This window comes from Fonsecaea erecta (genome assembly GCF_001651985.1).
Source record: "Fonsecaea erecta strain CBS 125763 chromosome Unknown Scaff6, whole genome shotgun sequence".
In the NCBI taxonomy this organism is placed as follows: domain Eukaryota; kingdom Fungi; phylum Ascomycota; class Eurotiomycetes; order Chaetothyriales; family Herpotrichiellaceae; genus Fonsecaea; species Fonsecaea erecta.
In genome coordinates, this window is record NW_017387249.1 from 711,789 (window position 1) to 737,023 (window position 25,235).

Consider the following 25,235-nt stretch of genomic DNA (forward strand, 5'->3'; position numbering starts at 1 on the left):
TGAATTGAACTCGGAGGTCTATTAACACAGTTCGCACATGTCACTTAACCACAAAGTATCCTCAACATCGCACAGGTATGTCGCTCGGCGACAATCAGTCTGACGGCGCAGCCACTGCTTCGCCAACCCGGCCTAGTTCAGCCTGGACCAACAACTCCCTGTTCACCGATTCCGCCATCAGTATGAGAACCCGGTCACCAGCTCCTCTCGAGAAAGAATCAAGTCCTTTGCAGCCCGACGAAACACTTGATGAATCCGCGATTGCGGACCGCCTCAATGGCTTGGTCTCTGAAATTTGGGCCTGCGAGCAGGATGGATCGATTCGAGGCGAGAAGAGACGGAGGATTGAAAAAGCCATGGACGAGATCGAAGCAGCATTAGAGGAGGATGAAGAGAGCGATTCCGAGACAATGCATCAAAGCCAATCCGTGCCCTCGCCACTGCTCCATGGGGCTGGTGCCTCGGAGGCAGACCTTGAACTTATCCAGGCACACTTGTCGTCCACGGTCGAATCGATGCGCATGAGGCAGCAGGAGCAACGACATCTGCACCAATTGACCGTGGAAAAGCTCGAGGCGATCGCGCAGCGGTGTATCCAACAAGAACGGCGCGTGCGAGAGTTCGCCGAAGAGATAGTCAGCCTCAAGAAGCAGAATCGCACCCTGACCCAGCAGAATCAGAGTCTCAACATCCATCTGAGTGAGATCCAATCCGAGTCGGCCAAGAAAGAGACGGCGGTCAAGGCCATGTCGAGCGCGGTATCCGGTCTAGAAGGATGGATTAATGGTTCTCCAACAGCAGACCGAACTCCTCATTCCCGGAGGATTGTTACCAGAGGCCGAGGCAGATTTCGTGGCCGGTACTATGTTGAGGAGCCAGTCGACAACCGGGGGTATTATGGTCTCGATGGCGCTTCCGACGCAAAGGCTTTACAGGAGGGTGTCACAGCGTGGCTTAGAGGTTTCCGCGATGTGGAAGAGGAGTTGAGATCGTCAGAGACCGCGGCTCGGTTCGCTCCAGCGAAGGATTTCAGAACTATCCGAGACGACAGCGATAATGAATGGGGTGATTTTGAGACAGCCACTGGAGCATGATTAATAAGTGTCCAGCGGTTATTGGCATTGCCCAACCTTTGGATCAGTTCCCGTCTCATTGCATCCATGTGTACCTTCCGTTATACACCGGTCTCATTTGTGTGTGAGCATGGCGTTTGATTATCCAGGATCGCGCCAGCAACTATTGGAGATGCTCCAATATCCGGGACGTTGATGGTCATACATATTAGTAGTACATCAATTTTTTTCAAATCCAGTCGATGATGGTTAGGACGAGGATGCTGACTTTCACCGTTGAAAATCAATGAGAGCAACCTGAATATGTCAGTCGGGTACGAATGGGATGAGCTGTTTAAGCTTAGGCTTACCTGGGATCCAAGGCCAAAAGCGAGGATCTTGCTCTGGCCATCCCATTTCAATGCATGATCAGAACTCGTTTGAATCGTATCGCCGTTAAGACTGGAAACACCACCGGTGCTCATCATGTCATCATCTTTCAGCTGCGAACCTCTCCATAGACTCTGTTCGTCCTTCCATGTTGCCATCAGATTGTGGCTATGTTCAGCATTCCAGACACGAGCGGCATCGTAGCTGGCCCCTGCTAAGCAGAAGCCATCGGGAGAATACGACAGCGCCATAATAGGCGAGCCATGTCCTATGATGAGTTTGCACACCGACGTGATGGAATTGTTTTCCCCGTCGTACTGCCAGACTTTGATCGTCCCGTCCATGGAGGAAGTGGCAAACTCTTGCTTCCACGAGATATTGAACGTGCTGGCTAAGCGAGGTCGAAGTTCGAGGCCCGTGATATGTGAATCATGCGCCCCTCTTTTGAAAATGTTCTGCGCCGGCATCCACAGAGCACCAGTCTCGGCAGACGCTGCAACCAATATGGCGTCTCTTTCCCCGTGCCAGGCGCATCTGATAAAGGTCCACGAGTCGCCCTCACTAGGATCCGAGATCCACTTGTGTTCAATCCCGATGTCTGTAAAGGCCCGACAATAGTAGACGACATTCTTGCCGGCAGCGCAGATAATGCCATTGCCGTCAAAAAATGCGCTGTCTACATCAACCAGGATCTCAGGAACAAGGACCGTTGATGGTTCGGCAAGCCCGGATAATCTGGATAGATCCCATAGAAGAATGGAAGAGCCACCGGCCTGAGAAGGATCCGTGGTGTCGGAACCATAGGGAGCGACTCCAAGCAACCGGGAGCCTTGTCGATGCCACAGGAGCGAGGTAATGGCCCTTTGCGATGCCGGTAGGGCCTCGAGCATAGAGAGTTCTTGGCCGTCGAATAAATGTATCTGGCCAGAGTGGTCGCTGTAGGTTGCGACTGCAAGCAATTCCCCGTTCGGCTCCCAAGCCATCGCACTTACCAGTTTCCCATCTCCCGTTTCCAGTAGCTCTTGGAAGCGAGGTGGTCCAATGGCATCCGAGGCTCGGTCGGCGGCGTTCCAGAACCCGCAGACGTTATCCCCCATTGCTGTTAGCAGTTGGTCATTCCCGGGACGCCATGCAAGATGGGTAAGGGAATTGGATATCTCAGGGCCAGTAGCAGAGGGTATTTGAAGGATGGTGGTAGATGCGCTCAGGTTTGCAACTTTTGCGGGAGCAACTTGGATACCGATGCTCTGCCCTGTGGCTAGAGTATGAACAGTCGGTAGCACAAGCTCGATATGTGTTTCGTGATTGTGGTGGTCTGCGGCTAGTGATTCTTCGTCAATGTCCATACGCTCATCGCCCTTGATGCCGTTAATAAGAGGGCCATTGTCATCGCCTCCAAGCTCGGTGGCAGACGGGGATCTGGCATCAACAAGAGGGGCGAGGTGGCCATTCGGCATATCCACGTCCATCGCGGATGCATGAACGTGTCGGTTTGCAGATGCTGAGGGTTTGCGCGCCACGCTTCCATTTCGTTCTGAACTGGGTGCTGTTTTGCGGCCTCGTTTGAGCGCCGGCTGTGCAGCCAAGGCTTCCTGAAGACCGTTTGTAATGCCATCCCGAGGCTGTCTTCGGGAGTCCGTGATAGAATCATTGGGCGAAGGTGCTGACACGACAGGTTCATCGGGCACTTCTCGAGGGGGTTTCTCGCTTTCGGGCCCAAAGAAGAACATGGACGGATTGAGCTGTTTCGAGGGTCGGCCATTCTAGATTGGGGTTAGCGGTTGCACAATTCCCACTCGCAGGTCAGTGGGTTAGGATACCTCATCGATTGTGAGTGATAAGTGGTGATAGCGAAGACCCTTTTGCACCAGAGAAACCAGCGCGTGGCCCTTGACACATTTCGCAAATGGGAGGCTCTCTGCGTCGACATTCCAATCGCGTTGAAGCTTGACAGCAGCCTCGGCGTAGCCTATTACAACTGGTTTAGTGCTTTGCAGCCAGCGGTGGATCCCGGAACGCGGCCCTACCTGATTCCTGAAGATATCTGCGAAAATTCGTCAGTACTGCTCTGAGCACCCTATAACATGAGAGGGGACCAGACGCGCTCACCTCCATATCAGATAATTCAGTTGGTCCGAACTCAATGGAGGTGGCTTTGCGCTGAACGTTGATGCAGCATCGGTCTCCATGCCGACATTCCGCTGGAATTGCAGCGTGCCACTGAGTCGTTTCTTGGTGTCCAAGTCCGGAGGGGCGTTGGTCGGGGCAAATCGCAGTTCACAGTAAGGTGTCCTGAGATGCTGAATCAATTGGGCAATGGGCACTGTAGAAAGGGAACGATGCGCAAGATGATATAGCTCGTCGTCCCCAATGTGGTTGGATTGCGAAGACAATGGCGATGAATTACCGGTGGGCGAAAATGAGATGGGAAGCTATTAGTCGGGTGAATCAATAATGAGGAAACAAGGTATTAAGATGCTTGACACGGGTCCCGGACGTGACAATTGTACAGACTTGAAGGCGAAAAGCAGTTGAAGACGCCCGGATGGCTGACGGCGATTTGAGGACGTGTTTTGACCAGGTGCTCGGGGAAAAGTGGTGATGGAGATGGAGTTTTGCGATGGACGGAATGGCAAGGTTGTCACTTTGTCACTTGTGAGAACCGAAGAACAGGCTGCTAGCCTGCTAGGACGGCCTAGGCTGGATGTGCGGCAGCAGTTGGGGGAGCTCGTCTAGCCATTTGGGGCCCAGTAGCACCACCGCGTTAGTGGGTTTCGGCGGAGGGGCCAAGCACGGCATCCCTGGCATCCACCTGCAACCCCCAGGCACTCCCCGCCTAGAACCAATCAATCACCTGCAGCTGGCTGTTCAAGTTTCAGGTGTGCAAAACTCCCGAACTGCTGCACCTGGGTCGACGCAGCACCTCGAGGACTCGCAGCTTACTCGTGGATCGACGTTAAGTGACTCGGTGCGCCACATCATCTTCATCGGCCAGCCAGCATCTCTCGTGACCCAAACCACAGCCCGTGGTGCGACTGTCCCGAGTAGAGAGGGTTGGTCATGGGAGACAGACTTCATTAACCGATATGACAGCTGTCGACCACGACCTTCGACAACCACCGCTCTTGAATATTTATCTTCCGGTGTTGTTCCTGTATTATCCAGTATTCTTCGTGTGGTCCAAGCCCAAGAAAATTCAGCCACCTCCCCGTACGTGCCCGTTACAGTTAGCATTACCTGCGCGCTGCTCGGAAGCGGCTAGACAACTTCCCCCAGGCCCCTGCAGGCTGCTGCCGCAAATCTCTCCGGCTCAATCAACTTTTGGGCATCGTGCTCCTGCAAAACACCCTACTCTGTGCTCTCGATATCACCACTGCGCTGCCACGGTCATCAGGATCGCTGTCTTTCTCTGGCAGCGCCGGGATGTGATTGAGGCCTTCAGTTCCAGCGCAATGGCAATCCGCATCAACCTTCCTCCCGTCACTCGGGTCCTGCTTGGGGTTCTTGTGGCCTTATCCTTCCTCTACAACATTGCTCGATGGAGGCTGTCGACAGACAATGCTAGTGTTGGCGACCCGACAAGCGCAACTCCGTCCGTACGACCCATCGTCCCGTATCTAGCCCTGGTTCCTTCACAATGTATCTGGTACCCTTGGACGTTTCTCAGCGCAACCTTTGTCGAGCAAAATATCCTTACCCTCCTGATCAATGGCATCAACATTTTCTTCGGTGGAAAATACCTTGAAAGAGCATGGGGAACTCAGGGTTTTGTCTACGTTATCCTGATCTCATCTATTATACCCAACTTCTTAATGGCCCCAACCTACATCGTCTGGGCCGCTATGACCGGCAATCCTGAAAGAGCCATGACTCCGATAACTGGTGGCATTGCGACACAAGCAGCATTCCTGGTTGCTTTCAAGCAGCTTGTCCCCGAGCACACCGTCAGCATATACAAGGGCATGATCAAGATGCGCGTCAAGCATTTCCCGGCTGTTTTCCTCGTCCTAAACACCCTGTCCGGCCTGATTATTGGTACCGATGTCGGTCTCTTCCTTGCTTGGTACGGGTTGATCACCACTTGGACGTACCTCCGCTTCTACAAGCGCCAGCCTGATCTATCAGGAACGGGATTCGATGGCCGGGGCTTAAAGGGCGATGCCAGCGAAACATTTGCCTTTGCGACGTTCTTTCCTGATGCCGTCCAACCGCCGATTGCCGCGTTCTGCAACCAGATCTATATTTTGTTGTGCAATCTGAAGATTTGCACGCCTTTCTCCGAGGAAGAAATTGCGACTGGAAATGAACAGGCTGCAGCACGAGGGGAAGCAGGCCTGCCGAGTTTCAACAAACACGCGCGCGGAGCACGGGGTATGAGCAAACGGGAAGAGGCAGAACGACGGCGCGCTCTGGCCCTCAAGGCGTTAGACGAACGGCTCAATGCTGCGGCCAGTCGAGCCCCCGTTCAGCCAACCACGACGAGTGCGCCCGACTTGCCCAAAGGACAGGAGATGCTCGGACAAACCGACTATCGCCCGGATGAATGACTTTTTTCTTGTGATTGGCTGCCCTTGGCGGAAATTAGATATATAATTCTTTCTGGCAAGAACCCTGATTCCCTCTCCTCCCGAGTGTACCAGCATGTTGGAATGCCATAGACCAACTCTGCACTTTTTGCAATTCTGCACCTCCAACGAAAAGAGGGCGTTAAAAGCCCACTTCCGGTTTAAGCCATTCGATATTGTGTCCTGCGAGGACGGCGACCTCCGAGCCGCTGATTACCATGCATGCGATTTCTGCCACTCGACACTGTTGCGACTGGTGACTCTGGTTGTAACCTCGCATCCCACGACTCCCACCTTCGTTATCTGATCTGCAATCAGTCGTGCACGCGACCAGCTGCCTTTTTCGTATGTACCTTCGAACTCAGCACAGTGCTACCCTGTGGATTACTTGGTGCTGAGAGCCCTCCAACTGTTTTCCTGTTTCTGCTCCAAGCCCGACCCACGGTATGTAAGTGCCTGGACTACGCTCTCCGACTGGTCAAAAGCTCCTGCTCTCTCCCCCGGACAGCATCCGCTTTGTGGAGAGCACGATGGATGTCTGCAGATGCAAGATCGATTTGTGAAGATATCCTGCCGACATGGTCTAGGGAAGAGAACGACGTCAGCGCTACTGCAGACTGGCTGAAGCTCTGTAAGTTGTCCTATAAGCTCGGTCTTGTCCTTCCGGCTGTAAAGCTTGACAGAGCTTGTGGTTGCGCCATCACTGCTGCCTCCTGTTTCCTTTACCTTTTGGTCAAAGACTCTATTGGAAAATGGCTTCGATCAAGTCTGTTGCGTTCGTCGTGTCTCTGGCGAGCACGGTGCAAGCCTCTCTCTACGGTGAAAGCAATCTGAACCACACTTGTATCCTTGGTAAGTGGATGTCTGCTTTCGACCTATACCCGAGCTTTTGCTCTTGTCTTCCCACAATTGCTGGAAGTCTCACGAATTTCATCTGCCAGAGCCTGCTATCCTCTCCTGTTCTCCAAAAGCCACTCTTGGTCAGGTCGACAGCTGTTGCACGGAGACCTTTGGCGGCCTCTTGCTTTCCACGCAGTTTTGGAACACCTACACAGGTCTCGAAGCTCAAGGCCAAAAGCTACCACCCAATGCTTTCACACTTCATGGACTTTGGCCAGACGAGTGCAATTCCAGCTATACGCAATATTGCGATTTGACGCGGCAATTTGATCCTGCGCCTTCACCAAATACCACGAATGGTCTGCCTGACGGCACCGTAATACCTGCTTACACTGGGCCCAACATTGGCACGTTTCTCGAGCCCTTTGGACGATACGACTTACTGGCTTGGATGAACAAGTTTTGGATCAATCAAGGCGGCCCAAACTACGATTTCTGGGGCCACGAATTCTCCAAACACGCCACCTGCTACTCGACGTTTGACGTGCCTTGCTACGGCCCCGAGTATGTCGAACATGAAGAAGTGCTAGACTTCTTCCAGACGGCAATTAAGTATTATATGAGATTGCCGACATGGGAGTGGTTGAACGAGGCGAAGATCCTTCCCAGTAATAGCACGACCTATTCGTTGAGTGACATTCAGGGTCAGCTGGCGAAGAAGCATGGTGCGATCCCATACGTCGGGTGTACAGGACCAAAGTACAATACGACCGCAAAAGGAATGGCAGCAAATAGTACCGACAGCGGCGGCACCGTCCTTAGCGAAGTCTGGTATTACATGCATGTGAGTAGCTTTTCCAGGACATGGCTGCATGGCCTCCAGGATGGGCCTTTGTGAGAACTACTGCTCTGGGCTGATCATGGCTAACGGTTACCGCACGTGTCCAGGTCGTCGGACGCCCTCAGGATGGCAATTCCGTCCCGGTCAATGCTTCGAGCCCCAATACCAGCTGTGCGAAGGCCAAAGGCGCCATACACTACTATGAGCCGACGCCGGGCTCGGTGCAGGGAAGCTAGACGCGTTCTCTCGTATCCGTGCTGCGAGCCAGGGATCTCTGCCATGAGATTGTGTACGGTGGGAACCAGACAAGGGGATTGTACATAGTAAAGCCTGGACCGGGGCTAGCAAAAGCGAATAAGGCCCAGGCAGAAGACATATGACGAATACCTAGGGGCTCAGATCTAAATACCTCCCTCGCCTCGACGGGGAAATCGAAGTATGTTCTTCATGCCTACAGTTCGTACTGCCGTGTAATCATTGTTCTATTCATCTTGAATTATGGCAGTCACCGAGCTGGCACGACTCCGTCTGCAGGATGGCACGGAAGCCTCGTCGGCATCTCTCCATGCCAACCTCGCCAGAGCCAAGAACGTCATGGAAGAGGCCAGTGGGTTTGAATTCTGGTATTACCATTGCGTGGAAGAGCCGAATGTCATCTTCATCCTAGGATCGTGGCCCTCTGTCGACTTCCATATGCACGAATTCATTCCGAGCCCGCAGAATCAAGAACTGCTCGCTCTGCTCAAAGATCAGGTCACGGTGGAATGGATGTTCCACCTGGACATTGACCAACGCACACATCCACTGCCTCTCAACCACGACGTCCTCTCAATTGACCGATACATCGTCGAAGATGATAGCAAGGAGCAATTCAAAACTACATTCGAAGACAACAAACCTTCGTTGGAGTCATACGTGGGGGAATCAGGCCGGCTTACCTGGGGATGGCGCCTCGACAAAGGGTACGATCCATCAAGCAAAAACGAGAAACCAAAGGAGCAGTTCGTTCTCTTGATCGGCTGGGATAGCGTGGAGCAACACCTGGGGTTCGCCAATATGGAAGAATTCCAGAAACACAGTCAGATCAGGAACGACAGGGAGGAGGGTTCGGATATCAAACATGCGAGATTGATGCATGTTGGAGAGATGCGCCAGTGAAAGACGAAGTTAGTCTAGCTGGTGTGCAAGATCATTGTTGTCAGCGCTTTGTATTTTTCCAGCCGCGGCATCGTGAGGAAAGGCGCAGTCGGTGGTCGATTTTCTGCGAGGCATTTTTTTAAAATGGGAACATCAACATTGTTGCTTCGGGTCGGTCGGTTCATCGCTGACATCCAAGCGAGAAGCTTGACAGGGGCGACACCTGCAGTTCCAGTGGCAGCACAGACGTAGCGAGAGGGGTGAGTGGTTAATGAAAGTAAACGTAGACGAGAGGGGACTCACACTAACCGGGCGACGCTATCTGTCACATGGACCTTGTCCCCCCTCCTCTTCCTTGTCAATGCGGTGGTGATGGTGGTAGTGGTGGTGGTGGTGGTGGTGATGATAATAATATTCATATCGTGCCCCTCTGACTCCGTCTAAGTTTCTCACAAAGCATTTTGTACCTGACCTGAAAAGAAAGAAACGCACGATCAAGGAATCAATTGCATATCCAGTGGATCTCGTCCTCCTTCCTCAGCCACTGCCTTGTTCATACCGGCACCAAACTGCGCCACGCCATCATTTCCCTCCACCTCGCAAGCACTCACTAGCCAGGTCTAGGCGATAATCCATCATCGTCAGCAGCCTCCAGCTTCCGTCAGGTCCCAGCGTCCCCTGCGGAGCTGCAAAACAGCATCCCTAAGGCAGCCTTCGATCCAGAGTTTTTGTGGGCTTTGCGGGCGCTTGCCTCGCCGCCCACCTGACGTTAACAGCCCTTACCTAACCACTGACTTTAAGGCTTCTCCGGACGTTCACCCTAGCCATCCGTCAACCTGGCATTCTTCGCTTCACCTCTTCTTTACCAAAACATCCCAACTGTGCGCACAGTGACCGATCGAACCGGCCGCAGCTATTCGGTCACTGAGACGCCTCTCCGCTCGTTTCGGGATCAGCCTTCTCGTCGCAGTACCGTTGTCGGAGTTTCCAACGAACTTAGCCAGGATTCCCGCAGCCAGCGGTCTCCTGAGAACATCTACAGAGGTTCGACGCTTCAAACTGCGCCTATCTACAGAAAGGGAGGAAGCATGTCGAAAGTTGTGAGAAGCGTCAAAAATGTCACGAAGGGATATAGCCCCGTCCAGATCAAGGTGCGAAATGGTAGGTGTTTCGCCTCCATTGGCTTTCGTTCCCATGCTGAATCAATGAAAAAAAACAGCTACCTCCAACGATCCGTGGGGTCCGACGGGCACGGACATGGCTGAGATCGCAGCCCTCACCTTCAACAAGTAAGATCCGGCTGACGAAACGGTTGATGCCTGTGCTGACGCCGCCTTCGCAGCCCGAGTGACTTCTACGAGATCATGGACATGCTCGATAAGCGGCTGAACGATAAGGGCAAGAATTGGCGGCATGTGCTGAAGTCATTGAAGGTCCTTGACTACTGTCTGCATGAGGGTTCAGAATTGGTGGTCACCTGGGCTCGAAAGAACATTTACATCATCAAGACATTGCGAGAGTTCCAATACATTGATGAAGATCAAAAAGACGTGGGTCAGAACGGTGAGCACTTGCCCATTATCGACCAGAATCGCAGATGCTAATAGATGCAGTCCGCACATCGGCTAAGGAATTGACCTCACTCATTCTGGACGAAGACCGCCTTCGCAGCGAACGCTCCGACCGGAAGTTGTGGAAAACTCGTGTCACGGGAATTGACGAACATGCGCCTCAGGCTATAGCTGGCCCTGCGCAGCCGCGACGCAGCCGGACTCAGCACAATCATGCAGATGACCTCGCCGCCGAAGAGCGAAGTCAACTCGACCGCGCAATATATGAGAGCAAATTGCTTGCTGAAGAGGAGGCGCGCAAGCGTCGGCAAGCCCAGGACGAAAGCGATCCAGATGTGCTCAGTGCAATGCAGCTCAGTCTGGAGGAGGCGGATCTACATGCTCGGCAACTTCAGGAGCAAAATGCGGCTTTGCTTTTTGATGACACGCCTGCACCTCCGCCAGCGCAGAGCCAGCCAACTGGACACAATCAGGGCTACCAGCAACAGCCCGCCGTGGATTGGTTTGGCAACCCACTTCAACAGCAGCCACAAAGCACCGGGTTCTTGAACAATCAGTATTCCCAACCACAACAGACAGGCTACCAAACCGGCTTTGCCAACGGCTTTCAACCTGCGCAACCAACTGGTTACGACCAATTTGGCCAACAGCCTTTCTTGCAGCAGCAGAACACCATCCAACCCCAGCAGACTGCCTTTCAGACCAATAACCCTTATGGTGTGCAGCCTTCTGGTGACTTGTTCGGCGTACAAGCACCTCAGCAACCTAACCTCCAGGCGGGAACCAACAATCCTTGGGCATCTCCCTCATCCCAAGTCCCTGATGCCTTAAAACCTTTGCCCACCGGGTCAAACAATCCCTTTGCACAAAGACCACCACAGTCATCTCCCTCGCCCTTCGCACGGCCGAGCACTCAGCCTTCGCTGGGCACTCTATTCGAGTCGCAGCCAACTGTGCAATTTACGCAGCCTTCCCAGCCCAACCCAATCGCGAATTACTCGGCTCCGCAGCCGAGTTTTCAACAACAGCAGAAGCCCGTCAATCCGCAGCATGCCAGGCTCAATGCCTTGCTGGCTTCTGGGGAGGGACAGGATACATTTGGGAACACGGGCGATCTGCGTATTCCTGCTCAACATACTGCGCCGGGGACATTCGTCAACTCGGCCGGACAAGGTCTCGATCGCCTCCGCGCTGCTCAGACCGGCACCAATCCATTCTTTTCAGCACAAGCTACTGGATTCGGCCAGGCACAAGGAGGATTTGGCCAACAAATGCCGGCCCAAACCGGGCCAGTCGGTGGGTTTTCGGGTGGATATGGCCAGCAGAACAGTAATCCCTTTGGAGCTCGACCAGTTGGGCAGCAGGGGGGAAGTCTGATTGACTTGTAGACCTGGGAGGACGGACAGCGATTGGGTTGACATTTTGGAGGGGTCTGGCTAAGAGATGGGATACCTTTTGCACACCGGTCATGATACGAAATTGTTCGCTCCTAAACTATCGTTTATATATACGATGTATTGCTTGACAGGAGATTATCATTAGGGCTCGAGGACTGCCTCTCTGTTCCCATCGGTGAACCATCATTTGACCTGAAATTGCACTACTTGGGACTTTCCTCCCGACACCCCAACTTGTCACAAAGCTGAAGCATATTGTGCTACATATATGATATATCCAGGACCGAAGTAACAAGTACGGAGCTCCCTCAACCATGCTCGTATAGAGAGGGGCACGTCCTCTGTATTATTTTTACTAATGGAAGCCGACAATCCGCAAGAGGAAAAGCCCCTCGACCTCCCCAGCGCCAAAATTCCCAATGCGGACGGAAGGCGCGACAGGGTTTGATTGCTTTCGCGGGCCTTAATGACGCCTGCGTTTCCCTTCTGTTTCCACCCTCGCACCCTCCTTCTCGCGTTTTTCGTCGATTCCTCCACACTCCTCGTGGTTTTGTCCTTGTTTGCTGCATCTGGCCATCGTCAAGTGCGTCCGTTCTTTACCAATTCGCTAGTCTTGACCTCCTTTTGCCAATATTTGCGGAGCAAACAATACCCAACGCAATACACCGTTCGCACGTTTTGGACCGCCATCAAGTTCGCCGACAGAAACTGCGGACGACCGTCGATCCCGCCGATGCGCTCGTCTTTCTGCTCGGTAGCCTGCCTGGCGACACTCTTTTCCTCCTCTCTCGCGCTCGAATTCACCTCCCCAAGCTCCGATTCGCAAATAGACCCGAGCAAGAGTGTGGTCATTTCATGGTCTGTCAGTTACACAGACCCGTCGACTATTGACCTCAAACTCAGCAACTCTGATCTGGGCACGGATCTGACTATTGCAACGGGGGTCGTTTCATACACTGGCTCCTACACTGTGCCAGCTGGCACCATACAAGGTTCGGGGTCTGGCTATGAGATAGTGGCTGTTGGAAACGGGGACAATCTTGCCCAGATCACGGGGTTGACATTTGGTAGCAAAGGTGGCAATGGGCCGGTGACCTTGGTCACGACAGCCACCGTCATTCCAACCCCAGCTGCTTCCACTACCTCAGGTGGACATGATGGCACAGACAGCAACGTCCCAACGGCAACGATCAACTCGGTCGGGGTTATTACCCTGTCCGGAACAGTGACTGGAAGTAAAGCAACGACGTCGGCAACCAATTCCCGCACTGAGAGCAGCTTTGCGACTAGCACAACGAGCAGAGCAAGCAGCGAGTCGAATGGCGCTGTTGCGCCAAGTGCTGGGAGCACAAACACCGCCAATGGCCAGAAACGACGGGGTGGTGAACTCGTCCTCGGTGCTGCCGGTCTGTTGGCTGGAGTCGTTGCGCTGTTAGCATGACACTAATATATCTACACTTTCTTGTCTATGTCCCTGCATATGTTTCCCATGTATTTCCACATGCAGCGACGATTCGGGCCTAGGCGGCCCTGAATGAAAGCACATTCTACGAGCCCAAGACCCATATATATACACATGTGAACCGCTTCGCAGCCAGCTGCTGACGAGGCACAGAGACCGGGCGTCGGGATCGCGAAGATGGCCAAGGTAAGAAGCAAGAATGCCTCCTCAGTTTGAATGCTTTGGCCTAGTTCGATTTTCCTGGCCACCCACTTCAGCTTTGTGAATAGATTCTGTTTAGCTGTTCAATATCAAGGATTAGCAATGGCGACAACATATTGCGGGCTCTTCTGGTCTCAAGTGTCGTGGGTAAAGATCCTCGATATAATCAACGAAGTTGATATGGTAGATGTCCTGTGGGTATTTCGGCCGCAGGAAATTGATGGGTTTCTCGTTAGGACACAAGAAGGCGGTGCCAGCGCCAATCACCTTCCACCAGCCTTCCCGCAACTCCTCGGGGCTTTCATGACCTGCAGACTCTCCTTCGCACGACGCTTGAGCGTTTGCGACTGGGGAGTACCTTGTTGAATATGTGAAAGCAGTGCCGGTTCGTCTGTTGCTGGCACACGACTGTTCGTCCTGGGCAGACGACTGCTTCACATGGATAAACCTGCGGTGGTTATTTTCTGCAAGGCTGAAAGGCGTCATGTTTCACCTAAACATGCACAGCCTCAAAAGGTCGCCTTCTGAAACTCTCGGGCGAGACGCTCAAGAATGCTGGCCAAAGGATCATGCCATACCCATTTCCATTCTTCAGCCTCTATCTCTCTGCTATGTCCTGAGGATAGATCGTCTTCCCTATGCCTTGCTCCCTTCCAGTGACAAACAGGAACAGAGAGTTGCATATTGTGCATCCAGAACGCACGTGTCATCATGGCAGGTCCTCTCGCTCTGCGATCAGGTACCCCTAATCGATCTAGTCGCGGCACTGTCAACAAGCAATGGCAGCCACGAACAAGGGGACCTTCAGTGGAAGCATGGGAACGGGTAAAGCCGTTCATAATGCGATACTACGTTGAGGAGGGATTAAATCAGGATGAAATACTCAATCTTTTGTCCAAGAAACATGGGCATGATGTGAAGTTAGTTTACAACAACTAAAGTCACTGCTGAAACTGACGCTGTGCCAGATTGAACATGCTAAAGACGAGGCTGAGGCAGTGGAATATGAAGAAGAATTACACAAAGGCAGAGAAACAGGCAGCAGCGAAGGAGCTGAAGCGGCGCTCCGACCTCGGGCTGGAATCTCCTGTCGAAGTAAAAATTGACGGGAGACACCCGTCTTGGGACCGTGTATATCGCCAGTGCCGAAACGACGCGGAGTACACATCTCCCTGGCTGCAAAAGAATACGGAGTGGCGTGCCCTCGTCTCACGTCTTTGTCTGAAAACGTGTCCTACCGACCACTTCCTCGAATTGACGTTGAGAGACGTCTCAACATATTGGGGCATAATTATTGTCGGACAGGAAAAGAAGCCGGAAACGAAAAGCTACGAACCTCAGGCCCTGAGAATTGGCTTTCTCGGTGGACTGGAACTCATCAAGAAGGGCCGTGACAAGCAGGGATGGCGCGAGATCCACACTACGTGTGGCAAAGTCATCAATGTCTTCCGGTCACGAGAGCCTGATCTTCTGGCGGAGCTCTTCTCCCTCTTCTCAGCGAGGAGTTGGACTGTCCATCCTCAATTGCTGTCGGCAATCGCCAAATATGTCCTCAACGTGTCGCGTGATCTTGTGGGATCCGAGCACCCTCTGAGCCATATCTTGCGTATGTTTGTCGCCTTACTTGCCGAGGACAGTCTGGAAGCGTTCGGTATTGTGCCGGAGTTAGCGCTGAAAGTCATGTTAGATCTGGTTGAACAAGAAAGGGAGGTGAAGATCGCGTCTTTCTACATCCGGTCTCTGGAAGTGAGTCTCATGGACAAGATCAATGGGCGGCTCGGACAACACGCCGTCCGACAGCTGGTGCAGGCCAAATTCTCGCACTATAGAGCAACGCTCGGCGAGCGGAACCAGTATACGCTGTCGATGCTTTCCGACATTGCGCAAATGCACCTATGCGACGCTCGGGGGTTCGATCCCCGAGAGAATGGACATGAAAAGGAAGCATCGGAACGCAAGGCTGAAAAGATCCTGCTCAAGATTGTGCGCCAGGGCGAGAAGTTTCCAGACGACCTTTCCCGGGTTGGCTCTTACCTGCTCGCCGCGCGAGATCTTGCTCGTCTCTACTTTTCAAAGCAAGACTTTCAGAATGCACATAGGTACTACGGTCTGGCGGTACTCTGGTCTGCCCGGAAACTCGGCCCATTTCACTCGTTCACCTCTCTGGTGGTGGATGACTACGAAGCTTTGCAGAAGCTGGTGGGACTTGGTCTCGTAGACATCAAACCTGAAGAAGAAGAGCATGACCGTCAGTTGACTTGCAACCAGGAGAACCAACCAGGACAAGATTCTCAGGATTTTGTTCTCGAGGCCGCCACATCCACCCAATTTGCGGGCGGCCCAGAGTTCACCCCCATCACCCTCCCTGGGAATGAATCCAGCTCGCAAGGGGTCGGCAATGTCCTTCCTGCGAGCACGAACGAGGACTGCGAGGGTGCGCATAATGAAAATGCACTGCTCCTAGAGTCCGTCTTTGAGTTGCACAGCCCGAGTGCGGATCTGTTTATCCAGGCTCCGGAGGACTCTTACGTGTGGACGCCCGGCACCCCGGCACCTGGTGGTTCACAAGGAATTGTCGCTGACATGGCATTTGATGAACCTGCTACTTCATCCAGACAGGGTCCGCCCATCTTTTTTCAAGACAACCCGCCCGAGTTCAACTTAGACATGGACAACATGGACAACATGGATCCATTTCTGGACTGGCAGTCGAGCCAGAATGTTGACGGCGTTTCATAATTGGCACAGAGAGAATGATATCCTCATCCGAAATGTCGAAGTGTTGAATTTGGCTTTCGGGACGAGGCTGGGTTCCCCTGTCCCCCCGCAACTTAGACTTTTGCTTGGCCACCACCACTTTCAGATAAGTCTGCGAGGCAGTTAACTACACGACGGCCGTATTGCACCATGTCGCCCGGGAGATCATGGAAAAACTGTCGCAGCAAGGTGCACGCACTGTTCGCGGGCATTTGGTCCCGCGAGAGGGCGAGCTAGTCCCGTTGTGGAAATAGTTCTTGGCATCCACTTTCCGCTCTATCACTCCCGCTCTGCCTCTTCCTCAAACCCTTCTCCGTTATCCTCGGTCCTTTTCTTCAGCCCCCGTAAGCCGGAAACACTTTAAAGGGGGGCGAGAATGTCAGCCTCCCCTTGTCATTGGGGCGCTTCCACCGCTCGTTGCCGGCCGTTGTGTGTCCTCATGGAGACCTGATCACTGACACCGCTCCATCATGATTGGCTGTGACAAAAGTCGTTATGCCAGAAGCCGACGAACCAGGATGGCTTGTTGGTTTCGCCGCAGCCTCACGAGTCATCAATCGTCTAACTTGATTGAGCATGGTTGTCTTTCCTCATTAACACCTTCTGGTCGAGTGTCCGGCTGATCAAGAGCCGCATATATTCCCACGCAGGTTCCGGGTTGTCTCTGGACCTCGAGTTATTTCTTCAATTCCCATGCAAGACTAGCTTCTTGTGAATTATCTTTTGCCGCATCTCTTGCTACTTTTTGGCGTCTTTCACCCGTCGCAGATCCCGATCAGGCTGAAGTCCCGTCCACGGGTGTTTCCCCCCATTGCACCAGTGGCTCTCCGATCACATGGCGCCTACGAAGCCCAAGCAGTCCCGAAAGCGGGCTCCAAGAAAAGCAGAGTGGGACCGCATCAGCGAATCGTTCCATCAATTGTATATCCGCCAGAAGCTTCCTCTGTCCAAGGTGGCTACGATACTTAAGCATGAGCACAACTTCGAAGCAGGGTATGCAACAACCCCATAGACCACAGTGCCTGCTAATCTTATAAGAATCTCCATGTACAAAACCCGTATCAAACAGGTGGGGACAAAAAAGAACTTCAGAAAGGAAGAATTGGCCGCCGTTGCAGAGTTACTCGAAACCTTTGTGCAGGCTGGGTTGAGAACGCCAATCGCCGTTGTTGATGGTCGGCCAGTTCCGACACATCGCGTCAAGCGCCGTTTCAGCTCCTTGCTTTCTCACAACAAATCGCGGGACTCGACGACCGCCACGCTGTTTCCAGAGACGACCTCTCTGCGCGGTCTTGAAAGCTCCCAAAGTCGGGACCACGAGGCAGAAGCTGGGCGCCGTCGCCGAGGAGTGACTATGCCAAAGATCATCTTGAAGCAGTCTGAAGACATGCACGAGCTTGAGATGGCGATGATCCAAATCAACAATTACTACGCTTGGCGACTTCGGCAAAGTGACGAATACTTCCTACAACAGGGTGCCGACTCGAGCTTATCAACTCTCCACCATTTCTTCAATGCGGTGAATTATCTCAGATATGGTCTTGACAATGGCCCGCTACGTCCCAGCCAGAATTGGATGTATATCCGCCATCGCGCATCGATAATGCTACAGCAACAACATCCCAGATTGCCCGATACTTTACTACTTGACTACGCCAAGAGCTATCGTACTCACGTCCAACCCCTAATAAGGGGTGTGTATTCGTATCTTCTCAGTCAAGCCAGAAGCGTTCTCCGAGACAGACATCCCATATCGATGATTCTAAAAGTGCTCCAAAGCCATGAGACACAGCAAAGATCAACATCACTGCTATTGAAAATGATATGCGACGTTGTCCGGAGAGAAGAGGGTTGTCATTCCGAGCTGGCCTTCGAGCTCGAATATGATAGAGCCAAGGCCCTAGACGTCCATGGGGACTTCATGACATCCATGACATGCTGGCACAGTTTGCTGCAGCGAAGTGTGGACGCATGGGGCGAGAAGGCTGAGTGCAGTAGAAGAATTCTGTACCGGATTGGGTATGTTCATTTTGAACACGGCCTCGACTGCCAGGCAAAAAAAGCTTGGTTAGATGTTTTGAGGCTAGATGATGCCTATGTCCAAGGTAGCAACGACATAGGATCGTCGTCCGTTTCTGCCACCAGAGGCCTCGGATGGATTTGTGAGACGGCACAAGACTTTTCAGGAGCAGAGGAGTGGTATCTCAAAGCGTATAATGCTTCTTGTCACATCTTGCCCCCGAAGGACGCCTTCACGTTGCTAATTTTGCAGGAACTCGACCGGATGCGCGCAAGACTGAGGGAGGGCGAGGAGCTGTCCGAGATCGATGATGCAGGTAATGAAGATGTCCTTGAGGAGCTTCAACATGAAATCTCGCTCCTGCACTTGCAACATGAAGAATCAGAGAACCTCAAGTCCCACGCTGAGCCATGGAACGAGTGGGACGATGATGTTCCCGGTGCGAAGGACAACAACACTTCACAGAGTCGTGAATCCTTGGAGGAAGCTGTTTCGCCAATTGACAAGACTCTCGGTGGGGATGACCACCGGAGCGACCAAGTTGAATTCACAGACTCCAATTGCAGCACATCTTGTGTTCCAGGACTAATCTGGGACGACACAAATGACCTCGGATCCTCGACGAAGTATGAGTACTCAGCACACGCACAGCCTTTGCAAACTCTTCTGCCATGCGGACCTTTTGAAGCGTTTGGCGAGGATGGAATGGGTTTGATGCCGACTTCTTGGATCGATGCGTGCGGACTGGATAACGAAGCCCTACCAGCATTCCTACCTGAGGAACCTACTCTCCCATCGTCACTGCCAGCAAGTGGGAAATATTCTCACACCGCGTTAACATACATTGGGACTCTGCCCACAATCAACGACGACCCCGAGTTTCAAGAATTCGATACCGCTAGGAATAGCAGGGTTGGCTTTGAAAATACTCACCCAATGATGCTCGACTCTGACTACCAACGATTCGCCTGCACCGGAAGAAGTACCGGTGACAATCGTAACGTTGACCCCATGGAGCTCGAGCGGGAGTACCAAGAATCCGACATTGTCAGGGACACGTGCGATGACATCGCCATTGGCCCGACGACCTACGACCCCAACGGCGACTTCGTCAACACCTTCGACCTGAGCTTTCTTGACGATGTCGACCTGCAAGCATGCCAGGCGATCCAAGGCCAGGAGCTGCACGAGGAGCAAGATTTTTTAGTATGGTGAAAAAAGGGAGGACACTGACGGGCTTTGAAAAAGGGACTTCGGGGATTTGCGACACAGGGCTAGTACATCTTGAGCGACGCAAATTAAAGGGAAGTAAGGAAGGATGGATGGATGGAAAACGGGTTGTGTCGGATGAAGAGACGTTAGATGAGAAAAATTAACGGTGACGCTGAATGGGCGATGTTTTCAGGACTGCTGGATTGCCACAGCGGTGAAAGGGAGTCAGGATTTCTGCCACCAATGTACGGAGGCTTTGTTCTCTACCTACCGACTACAGGAGTATATCTCTCTCTCTCTCTCTGAATCTTATTCATTGTGGACAAATGACACCGATATCTAATACATATATATATATCCCACAACCACCACTCCCCCTCCCCCTTGTCGAATGATTGAATCTAGACGTTCTTCTTTCCTCTTCTGGACATCTTCCATAACCTCCCTGTCTGTCTGTCTGTCTATCTTCTCTTAGACCCATCCATATCCATCTATCTATCTGACTATCCATCCATCGGAGGACCTCCCGCTCCACACGACCCCGTCTCTCCATCTTTACACGCCCTGGAATCCGACCTGTGTGTTCTGTTCTCTGTGGTGGTCCTGCCCTGCCCTTGCCTTGGTCGGGCGAAGACTGCACATGCATATCCCACTCAACTCAACTGCAGACACACGGTGTATACACTACATACCACCAAGTGAAGTAAAAGAAAGAAAGTAGAGTAATGCAGCCAGCACCCCTTCTCACGCGAGCGACCAGAACATCGACCGATATGCGCGCGTGTCCGTTTTCCTACTGCTGGCGACCGCCTCTTCGTGTTCTTCGTCTTTTCTGGGGTGGAGATCGGAGACGCATTGTGACTGGGCTCTGTCGGTCGGGGTGAGAGCTGGTTGTCGTCCTGGTCTGGTATTGAGTTTGGTTGGGGAAACAGGACCTCTCGACATGGCTGAGCGAGGCCGAAGCTTCCGTCTTTGAGGATAGAGAGACAATGCTGCTCAGGTGGTTCCCGCCGGGACGTGTGGATGGAGCTGGACTGGTATGCTGTGGCATTGGGTCCGAATCGAGATGTCGATGTTGATGTCGATGTTCATAACGATGTTGCTGTCTGCGACACCCATGGTTTCACACGGCATTGATGAGGGGTCCATCACATAAAGTCATCCATCCTGAGACTTGGAAAGCATGGCTGTGAAGATAGAGCATGTCGGCTCCTTTCTTCCATCATGCAAGTCCGACAGACACTCGTGAATGCCACCACATCGAAGCTCGCCAAAACCCAATGCGAGGTGATTTTCATTTCCTCCCCTCCACATACGTCCATGCACCACCCAATCTCTCCCCCAGAGAGTCTTGCCCTGCCTGGCCTGGCCTGGCCCTTGCTTCACATTCCCAAACCAACCCATCCCACCATGGATGGCATCAGTCTCATCAAATGCATTATTTTTTCACCGCTTCATCTTCCACTCATACTCGACGGGCAGATCCATGCCCACGCGCCGGGCCGTCAACCGCACCCGCTCCTCTTCGTCCATGCCCATGCCCGGGTTATACCGATGCAGCAGCGTGCCGTACATGCGCTGGGCGCGCAGGTACATGACGAACTGCTCGAGCTCCTGCAGGCGGGCGACTTGCTTGTGGGGTTCCGCATTGGCGGCGGGGGTCGGGGACGTGCCGTGGGAAGAGTTGTCCGCCTGCTGCTGTTGCTGGATCGAAGATAGGTGCGTGCGGATCGAGGCGTGGATGGGCGACCGCGGCAGCGTGTGCCGTGGTTGTGGCGTCGGAGGGAGTTCACGCAGGAGACGCCGGTACAGCGTGCGCAGGGACGGGGTGCTCGCCGAAGAAGACATGGTGGTGTTGTAGTAGGAGATGGAAGAAAGAGACGGATTGATTGAAGGTCTCAGGACTCAGGACTCAGGATTGAACGGGGAAGAAGTTGGAAAAGCCCCCAACTGGAGTAATTTATTTTCTTCGCGGTAAAAGACACCGAGATTTCATCCATACGCCGCTTTTACGAGGTACGAGGTAGATATACAGTATACCACCAGTATCCATTCATACTTCCACTCACTTCCGGCATCAATCGAACACGGCGAGGTGAGGAGAAAACATAGCTGTTGTATGTGTTTTCAAGATACCCATACCCTCTCGTGTTATCGACTCGGGCCCAGAGTCTACTCTCACCACTCCGGCCTCCAGAACCAACCACAACCCATCCGGCTTACTGCTCGTTCAGCCACTTGTACACAACCCGCAAGTCCTTGCCAGCATATCTCGGGTCAGCTGCCACTTCTCCCAGTGTCTTCAGCGTCTCAACCGCAACCACGGGTCTCGCACCCACCATCTTGGCCAGCTGCACGCCCAGCGTCAGATCCTTCTGGCCAAGTTCTATCCGGAAACCGCCGTTGTAGTCATTGCTCGCGGCGCCGCCGGGCGTTATGCCAGGCACGGGGTTGTTCTTGAGCGTGATCCAGCTCATGCCGCTGCTGGAGTTGACCGTGTCGATCAGGTCCTCCATGTTGAGGTTCAGCTTCGCCCCGATGTTCAGCGCCTCGCTGGCCACCAGCACGTTGTTGATGGACATGTAGTTGTTGATGGTCTTGAACGCCGTGCCCGTCCCCACGGCGCCGCACCGCCGCACGCTGCTGCCCATGTGCTCGAGTAGCGGCTGGATCTGGGGGAATACGGGCTCGTCGCACCCGACCATGATGGTTAGTGTGCCGGCTTTGGCGCCGAGTGGCCCCCCAGAGATGGGGCTGTCCACGAACGTGAGCCCGCTCTGAGACGAGGCGTCCCGGACTTTGTTGACGATATCGAGGCTCATCGTGCCGCACTCCATGGCGATCTTGGCCTGAGAAGGATCTGCTTGCTTGACGCCAGCGAGGACTCCGGTTGATGGATCGAGGTAGACGCTGTTGCAGGCGGCGTCATTGGGCAGGACTGTGATGATCGTGTTCTAAGCCAGTTCTCAATTTAGGTATCTCATGCGTTGGACGTCGAGACTAATACTTACGGCCTTCTGGATGGCTTCGCACCCGTTGGCCGCCACGACCACCGGGCCCACGTCTTTCATTTGCTCCTGGAACTTGGATATTGCAGCCTGAGACACATCGCCGACTACAAGAGTCATGGTCTTGGGCATTTTAGTGCGTAAGTTGACGGCCATATTGTAGCCCATCACACCGAGCCCTGGCCTTCGTTGGCAACGTGTACATCTAGAGTTGAGGAAAGGGGATGCTTGCCTATGAAGGCGATGGCGTTCTCTGGCGACGCCATATTGACCTTTGATCTTCTCTGTCGTGACTGTTCTCGGTGTCTTTCCACACGTATTCTATCCAGACCTTTGACTCCTTTTCCCTGTTCCAGGCCGTGGACCGCAAGTATGTCCTATGACAGAGCACACAATCTTGGATGTGGTCAGGTATCGTATGTCGAGAGAGAAGCTGCTCGACTGTGGATCTGGTCTCCAACCCCAAAGAAGGCCATTTGTCTCTTCATCCCCATATTTCTGGCGTCAGCCAGCGACGTCGGGGTATCTTGCCCTGAGCGAAGTTTCGGCGTGAGGAGAGATTGCTGGTACACGGCCAGTGTGTTTCTCCGCATATCGTAGGCAGGGTTACCCTCGGCTTGGGGGCGTCAAGGGAAACTCATCCACAACGGGGTTTGCTCCAAGGCATTGGAGACCCAACACCATCTTGTAGGCATAGGGGAGATGTCAGGCTTCCTGATCCGTATCCCAACGTCCACATACAGCCTTGGCATGTTTGGAGGATATCCAGCCTCGTGGCAACGACACCACCGCAGCCAAATTGTTGAATAAACGGCTTATTGAGCGATTGCCAAAGTTGGTGCCTTCCTTTGAACGATATCACTAATACCACATCAAATAGCAACCCTTCCCAAGACCTTCGATGCCATTCCTACACAAAATAATCCAAGTCCGTTGCCGTGTCTGGCTTCTGCATAGTCTATCGGCTACGCCGGCTCCATGAGGGTCGCCGAGTAGAGCGCCATTCTGGATGCCCGTACCCGCGATCTTTGCCGGACGTGTTCAACCGCCACCGTTCGTCCCATCCGCCTTCCCTTCGCCCGTGGCTGTCTATATCACCGCTCACTGAATCGTCCATCAAGTCCGTTTGCTTCCTCAGGAGGACGGGATCCGTACTTTCTTTGCCTTCTCTAGGCCTCTCATAGCATGAAAAGTTCAATATGTGATCTTGAAGGATCTCATTCTTCTCGTCTTGCAGGACATTAGCTTTTGAATCACCAATACCAGAAATTCTGTGAGCATTGCGAAAGTCATCGGTGGAAATAAAGTCGAGTTGTAGTACATGGTTCTCTATCCCAGCAAAGATCGTGGGCGAGCTTGATGAAGGGCTTGAGAGAGAGTAAACGCTACCACGGTAGCGCTGAGAGCGTTTGCGAGGATGGCGGGGGAGTGGTTCCCATAGTCGTTCACCAATGTTGACTGTGGGGGTGAGAAAGATGTTGATATCCCTCTGCGGCGTCGGGCGCTTGATCGTCTGGGGTGGTCGTGGTCGGGCATCTAGATACGAGTAGGCCCTGGCTCCCGGCATGCGAAGATCAAAGGACTTCAGGCAGCCGTTCTGATGGCTGCCGGCGAAGAAGCGTTCGTGTCCCACGGGGAGAAGAGAAATAATCTGCCCGTCGTCCACAGGATCAATGTACTCCGCCACTGATCTCCGAGGAACTCGAATATCATAGAGCCGAGCGACACCATCAGTCCAGCCAGAGAGGAACAAGGGCTGAGTGCGGCTTCCCACATCATCTAGCCGCGCAATGGTATTGGCGCTATGGCGGCCCAGCCCCGGATAGCCAGGTTCAATAAAAGACATTGATGCAGCAACTGGTGTCGAGGAGAGACCACTAGGGGTAATGTCATAGATGTTGATCGGTGCACGCTCGCGACCTTCGAGGAACTGGTTGGCAATTGCAATCGTGTTCTCGGACAGAAACTTGACACATCGCATGCGTGATCGAAGGTTATTCCTCGCTTGCACCTTACTGGAGCTCGAGGGCCGCACAGCTCGGTCTGGACTATGCACCGCATAGAGGTTGATGCTGCTGTCTCCACAGGCTGCAAGGATTGGCTCAGCACTCTGGCTGACATCTAAACAGGTAAACTCATCGGGGAGATTCGTATAGCGAGCCTTTTGCGTGAAGACGTCGGGCTGAGAGGTGGTCTCGACGGTGACGACCTCGCCGTTGGCTCTTTGAAGGATGATTGTCTCGCCCCCCGAATTTTGGTGCTGATGGGGTCGCAAGATCCTGACGTCGAGAATGTCTAGTTCTTGTCTGTGATCTTCTGGGACTTTGAAGGAGCTCCAAGTCGTTACACTGTTGTGGATAGTTCGAAGCTGCAGTCTCCCCGCCGCCCCCCATGCAAGTACTTCCTTTCGGTCTGCCCACGACCCTCCCTGCCATGTCTCATAGCTGTCGATGGCCGGTCGATAACCTACCGGAAAACCAGGGGCCAGTTGGGGTGGGTAGTCGCTATTGTCAGTTGGTGGGCAGCATTCTCTGGCGATGAATGCCCGGCGGTCCCATGCCCGTGACCGCGACGTCAAGGTGCGCGCGACATCTTGCCAATATGGTGGTGTATTGATGGTTGGAAAGGCTCTTTGCACAAATGTTCGGAAAACACCATGGTCGTCTGCTGAAACAATAGCATGGATCTTGTGGTTTGCGAGCGAGAGGTTGGCGATCGATGAAGCGGTAGGCAGGTAGCCAATGATCTGTTCTATCACCTCGACAGGTAGGTCTTGAAACAT

General features: G+C 53.2%; 12 protein-coding genes across 12 annotated transcripts; 8 read left to right on the forward strand and 4 right to left on the reverse strand.

The window, feature by feature from the left end:
* Window positions 1-77: 77 nt before the first annotated feature.
* Window positions 78-1,094, forward strand: AYL99_07286 (hypothetical protein; the record flags this gene model as incomplete). Its single annotated transcript, XM_018838795.1, has 1 exon — window positions 78-1,094. One exon carries the CDS (start codon window positions 78-80, stop codon window positions 1,092-1,094), a length of 1,017 nt encoding a protein of 338 aa, XP_018691563.1.
* Window positions 1,095-1,343: 249 nt separating this feature from the next.
* AYL99_07287 (hypothetical protein) lies at window positions 1,344-3,631 on the reverse strand (the record flags this gene model as incomplete). Its single annotated transcript, XM_018838796.1, has 5 exons — window positions 1,344-1,370; window positions 1,424-3,205; window positions 3,263-3,411; window positions 3,470-3,486; window positions 3,552-3,631. 5 exons carry the CDS (start codon window positions 3,629-3,631, stop codon window positions 1,344-1,346), a joined length of 2,055 nt encoding a protein of 684 aa, XP_018691564.1.
* Window positions 3,632-4,894: 1,263 nt separating this feature from the next.
* AYL99_07288 (hypothetical protein) lies at window positions 4,895-5,989 on the forward strand (the record flags this gene model as incomplete). Its single annotated transcript, XM_018838797.1, has 1 exon — window positions 4,895-5,989. One exon carries the CDS (start codon window positions 4,895-4,897, stop codon window positions 5,987-5,989), a length of 1,095 nt encoding a protein of 364 aa, XP_018691565.1.
* Window positions 5,990-6,759: 770 nt separating this feature from the next.
* On the forward strand, window positions 6,760-7,924 carry AYL99_07289 (hypothetical protein; the record flags this gene model as incomplete). Its single annotated transcript, XM_018838798.1, has 3 exons — window positions 6,760-6,859; window positions 6,949-7,691; window positions 7,796-7,924. The coding sequence occupies 3 exons, from the start codon at window positions 6,760-6,762 to the stop codon at window positions 7,922-7,924; spliced, it is 972 nt and encodes a 323-aa protein (XP_018691566.1).
* A 262-nt stretch (window positions 7,925-8,186) lies between these two features.
* On the forward strand, window positions 8,187-8,846 carry AYL99_07290 (hypothetical protein; the record flags this gene model as incomplete). The annotated part of the gene is made up of 1 exon (XM_018838799.1): window positions 8,187-8,846. One exon carries the CDS (start codon window positions 8,187-8,189, stop codon window positions 8,844-8,846), a length of 660 nt encoding a protein of 219 aa, XP_018691567.1.
* Window positions 8,847-9,913: 1,067 nt separating this feature from the next.
* Window positions 9,914-11,784, forward strand: AYL99_07291 (hypothetical protein; the record flags this gene model as incomplete). The annotated part of the gene is made up of 4 exons (XM_018838800.1): window positions 9,914-9,986; window positions 10,045-10,114; window positions 10,168-10,388; window positions 10,439-11,784. The coding sequence occupies 4 exons, from the start codon at window positions 9,914-9,916 to the stop codon at window positions 11,782-11,784; spliced, it is 1,710 nt and encodes a 569-aa protein (XP_018691568.1).
* Window positions 11,785-12,259: 475 nt separating this feature from the next.
* AYL99_07292 (hypothetical protein) lies at window positions 12,260-13,234 on the forward strand (the record flags this gene model as incomplete). The annotated part of the gene is made up of 1 exon (XM_018838801.1): window positions 12,260-13,234. The coding sequence occupies one exon, from the start codon at window positions 12,260-12,262 to the stop codon at window positions 13,232-13,234; it is 975 nt and encodes a 324-aa protein (XP_018691569.1).
* A 933-nt stretch (window positions 13,235-14,167) lies between these two features.
* AYL99_07293 (hypothetical protein) lies at window positions 14,168-16,195 on the forward strand (the record flags this gene model as incomplete). The annotated part of the gene is made up of 2 exons (XM_018838802.1): window positions 14,168-14,376; window positions 14,425-16,195. 2 exons carry the CDS (start codon window positions 14,168-14,170, stop codon window positions 16,193-16,195), a joined length of 1,980 nt encoding a protein of 659 aa, XP_018691570.1.
* Window positions 16,196-17,048: 853 nt separating this feature from the next.
* On the forward strand, window positions 17,049-19,448 carry AYL99_07294 (hypothetical protein; the record flags this gene model as incomplete). The annotated part of the gene is made up of 2 exons (XM_018838803.1): window positions 17,049-17,206; window positions 17,252-19,448. The coding sequence occupies 2 exons, from the start codon at window positions 17,049-17,051 to the stop codon at window positions 19,446-19,448; spliced, it is 2,355 nt and encodes a 784-aa protein (XP_018691571.1).
* Window positions 19,449-20,891: 1,443 nt separating this feature from the next.
* AYL99_07295 (hypothetical protein) lies at window positions 20,892-21,293 on the reverse strand (the record flags this gene model as incomplete). The annotated part of the gene is made up of 1 exon (XM_018838804.1): window positions 20,892-21,293. The coding sequence occupies one exon, from the start codon at window positions 21,291-21,293 to the stop codon at window positions 20,892-20,894; it is 402 nt and encodes a 133-aa protein (XP_018691572.1).
* Window positions 21,294-21,664: 371 nt separating this feature from the next.
* AYL99_07296 (hypothetical protein) lies at window positions 21,665-22,609 on the reverse strand (the record flags this gene model as incomplete). Its single annotated transcript, XM_018838805.1, has 2 exons — window positions 21,665-22,399; window positions 22,457-22,609. 2 exons carry the CDS (start codon window positions 22,607-22,609, stop codon window positions 21,665-21,667), a joined length of 888 nt encoding a protein of 295 aa, XP_018691573.1.
* An 802-nt stretch (window positions 22,610-23,411) lies between these two features.
* Window positions 23,412-25,235, reverse strand: AYL99_07297 (hypothetical protein; the record flags this gene model as incomplete). Its single annotated transcript, XM_018838806.1, has 1 exon — window positions 23,412-25,235. The coding sequence occupies one exon, from the start codon at window positions 25,233-25,235 to the stop codon at window positions 23,412-23,414; it is 1,824 nt and encodes a 607-aa protein (XP_018691574.1).